The sequence below is a fragment of the Mastomys coucha genome, unplaced genomic scaffold (genome assembly GCF_008632895.1).
Source record: "Mastomys coucha isolate ucsf_1 unplaced genomic scaffold, UCSF_Mcou_1 pScaffold16, whole genome shotgun sequence".
Classification (NCBI taxonomy): Eukaryota; Metazoa; Chordata; class Mammalia; order Rodentia; family Muridae; genus Mastomys; species Mastomys coucha.
The window spans coordinates 92,098,113-92,101,916 of NW_022196898.1; the positions used below are offsets into that span (position 1 = coordinate 92,098,113).

At 43.1% G+C, this 3,804-nt stretch overlaps 1 protein-coding gene across 2 annotated transcripts in view; it reads right to left on the minus strand.

The window, feature by feature from the left end:
• LOC116093892 (calcium-activated chloride channel regulator 3A-1-like) overlaps positions 1-3,595 on the minus strand; it is a 55,735-nt gene extending 52,140 nt beyond the window's left edge. Inside the window, exons 1-4 of one of the 2 annotated variants that reach the window (XM_031375730.1) lie at positions 3,425-3,583; positions 1,345-1,485; positions 999-1,146; positions 548-656 (exon numbers count right to left, since the gene is read on the minus strand). In XM_031375730.1, coding sequence (XP_031231590.1) covers positions 548-656; positions 999-1,146; positions 1,345-1,485; positions 3,425-3,583 — 557 coding nt within the window. Of the gene's footprint in view, positions 1-547; positions 657-998; positions 1,147-1,344; positions 1,486-3,424 lie in introns of both variants that reach the window. The other variant, XM_031375729.1, reaches the window with a different exon arrangement.
• Between the last annotated feature and the right edge of the window lie 209 nt (positions 3,596-3,804).

Consider the following 3,804-nt stretch of genomic DNA (forward strand, 5'->3'; position numbering starts at 1 on the left):
GAAACAAGATAAGCTGGTTAGTAGAAGTGTGAGTGAGGCCCACACATGCTCTCTGGGACTCTCTTCAGAGAGGCTAACTATTCAGAGGGCATCTAACCTCAAATGGGAGGAGCAGAAATTACAGGAGGAGAAATAAATAAAGGTTTAATAGGCCTGGTCTAGGAAAGGGATGGTTTTGTGAGGTGAAGGTGGGAGTTGGAGGCCCGTGTTGCTCTCAGCTGAGCCTGTGTGCACCAGTCCAGGCAGCTCTGCAGACCACACACTACAGAGGGGGCAGGAGTAGATATGTCTCCAGCACTCGCTTTCATTAAATTGACATTCTCTCATAAAATTCTTTCCTCAAGACATCGATTCCTATAGCTCTCAATACTTGAAAACATATTCTAAGTGTTTTCTACTTTTAATTTAAAAGTCCAATTAAGCATCCTACCAGTTCACACATAGGACTTGAATGGATCAACCCCCAGATTGTCCTCAAACCACCCAATACAGAGAGCTGAAGAGACATAAATAAGAAGTTGTAGAATCAAATAGTTCACATGGATACCTTGTTGCTTCGACAACGTTCTTTCCAGACATGTAGAACGGCCGGTCCATGTTATACTCATCAAATACTCCCCACCGGAGATGGGCCCACTCATGGACAAAGACTCTGCCTGAGAGAGAAGATTCTCACATATAAATCTTGTTAAAACTAATATGGATTCCTTCTACTTAAATTTCTTGCTCATCTGTTAGCCTCAGCTAGAGAACTTTAGAAATCAATGTTTTTCATTAGTTCATAAATGGTGAAACAGAATGACATCATCATGTGGCTCATTTAACTATTAAATCTGTCTCCATAACAGGTTGGTTATAATTAGCATATTTTCAAAAATTAGCATATTTCTAAATGAAGGCATTATTTAATGCTTACTTTTCTAAGTTTTAGAAATCAGTAATGGTAGTGGTTTACTTTTCCCCAGTGTAAGTAAGAAGTATAAAATAGTTATTTCTACCTCGGGGTCCGTAGATACGCAAGTTATCAGTGAGTAGGAAGTTTGGAGTGAAATGTATGTACTGTCCTCTGTCCCCACACTGTCCGTATTGAAGGGTGTAGGGATCATCTCCATATTTCAGATAAGGATCAGCAACTATGACGTCTGCCTAAAACGCAGAACAGCAAACCCAGTCAGATTCCAGGACATTAGGATCAAGAGATTTTACAAACAAGGACTGTCTCACTTAACTGATAAAGGCTGTGTTACTAGTTTCATTCCCAACAGGATTAGCCTTCACCAAAAGTACAAGTATTCATCTGTAAAAGGGACAGGAAGCCGTTTAGGAGATAGATGTGTCACCTACTTGGTCATATGATTCTTGTTTCGGTGTTAAGTACTCCGTTTTTGATTTCCAGGTTATGGGAACTAAAATGCTTACATTCCTGAAATAAAATCTTCTTTTGGTGGCTTCAAACAGGTAAGTGGAGGCTTGAGTTACCATTTCCTGACAAAATGAAAAGCACATCGTGGTAATAATGTTACAACATCAGACAACAAAATTAGCATTAAAGTATGTACACAAACTAGACACAAGTCAAAGCGAAAATTATTCGTTAAACAGAATAATTTTACAAAGTCTCAACTCTTTATGTTTCTTTTCACTTGCCCAAATTCATGCCTGTTTTTATCTGTATCCTCTTGTAGTCAGGAGTATAGGCTGGAGATGGGAATAAAGATGTTGGGGGTCAGTTATAAAGGTAATTAGGATTGGAAGTCTCCGGAGATGCTCAGAAAATGAGATGGAGGGGTAAGAGCCTATCCCTGGCTCCTAGGGCTGATGAGGAGGGCAGATCTGTACTACACTGAGAAACCTCCTCTGGGCAGGCAAAAACTGTAGAACTCTTGTTGCAGCTTGGTGTGCCAATGAATGATAAGTCAGACGCTGGTTGTTCTCCTCCTGTTGCTTCGTCTGTCGGCCTGGGTAAGATTTTAAAGGTCCTTGGCAAAGGTGAGCAAGTTGAATGCTGTCAATCAGAATGGCTGCACTCCCTCTTCTGTGCAGCTCTGACAAACAAGCATGAGCTCTCTTCTGTGTTGTTAGGAGGACAGACAGCATTATTTAGAACGGCGAGGAGTCCAAAGCGCCACCAGCTGCAGAGCACAAGTGGAGATAATCCATGTTTTTGTGCACTAGAGAGCATCCATGAATGCCCGAGGCACACTCAGCCTGCGCGGGAGGATGGAGTGGAAGAAGCAGGGTTGCTGGAGACCCAAGGAGGAAGTACGGATGCTCAACGTGAAGAAGAAGGGACACTCGCGCAAGTGGACAGGGTGGCTTGGGTCGGGCTCAGAGAATGGAGGGGAGCTAAGCTACTCGGACTTGTTCTTTACATGTTTTTTCTTTTTAAGTTTAGAATTCTTTATTTGCTTATACATCATACGATTTTTTATTAGATATTTTCTTTATCTACATTTCAAATGTTATCCCCTTTCCTGGCTTGCCTTCCAAAAACCTCCTATTCCCTCCCCCCTCCCCCTGCTCACCCACCCACCTACTCCTGCTTCCTGGCCCGGGCCCCTGACATTCCTCTACACTGGAGAATAGAGCTTTCACAGGACCAAGGGCCTCTTCTCCCATTGACGACCGAGTAGGCCACCCTCTGCTACATATGCAGCTGGAGCCATGAGTCCCACCATGTGTACTCTTTGGTTGGTGGTTTAGTCCCTGGGAGCTCTGGGGGTACTAGTTAGTTCATATTGTTGTTCATCCTATGGGGCTGCAAGTCCCTTCAGCTCCTTGGGTCCTTTCTCTAGCTCCTTCATTGGGGACCCTGTACTCAGTCCAATAGTTGGCTGTGAGAATTCACTTCTGTATTTGTCAGGCACTGGCAGAGCCTCTCAGGAGGTGGCTATATAATATTCCTGTCAGCTAGCATTTGCTGGCATCCACAATAGTGTCTGGGTTTATATGGGATGGATCCCCAGGTGGGGCAGTCTCTGGATTGTCCTTCCTTCAGTCTCTGCTCCACACTTTGCCTCTGTAACTTCTTCCATGTGTATTTTGTTCTCTTACCTTACCTAATTAATAAATTATTAACAGTTTGAACTGTTATATAGATTTTCATGTATAATAAAAATATAAAGCAAAGCAGATTCCCATCTTAACTGTAGATAATACTGCAGACATGATGGAGACAGTCATAGTGCCCTTTAGGAGGGTAATATGGTGTGCATTTGAGTGTGTAACTGTATGTAAGTGTGTTATTGTGCGTGTGAGTGTGTAACTGTGTGTGAGTGTGCAACTGTGCATGTGAGTATGTGACTGTGTGTGTGAGTGTGTGACTGTGTGTGACTTGTGTGTGAGTGTGTAACTGTGAGAGTTCAGATACTCAGGTAACAGAATTACTGACCTGAAAATACTCAGGTAATTAAACCCCTCTTACCTTTATGCTTGGGATAAGCCTTTCATCCTCTGGCACACTGGGGTTAATTGCAATGACCACACCCTCGTATCCATTGTTGTTGAGATGGACCATGGAGGCGTTCATGGCCTGCAGGAGATGCAGGGTGAGGAACAGAAGGACCTTCAGTCCTGGCAGCATGTTTGCACGTGCTTCAGTGAGAAGTGGTGGCACAGAGGGTATTTATGTGTGTGCTTCGCTTGGAAATTTGAATCAAGTCCAGAATATTTGCATAGATGTGTAGAGTAAACTCCCGTATGTCTTGGTGACCTTCCTTATTGCTTTCATCCTAGACTTAACAGTTAAATGTCAGTGGGGATTAAGGTAAACACATTCATCATTCTAAGGCACCCAGTATTTAC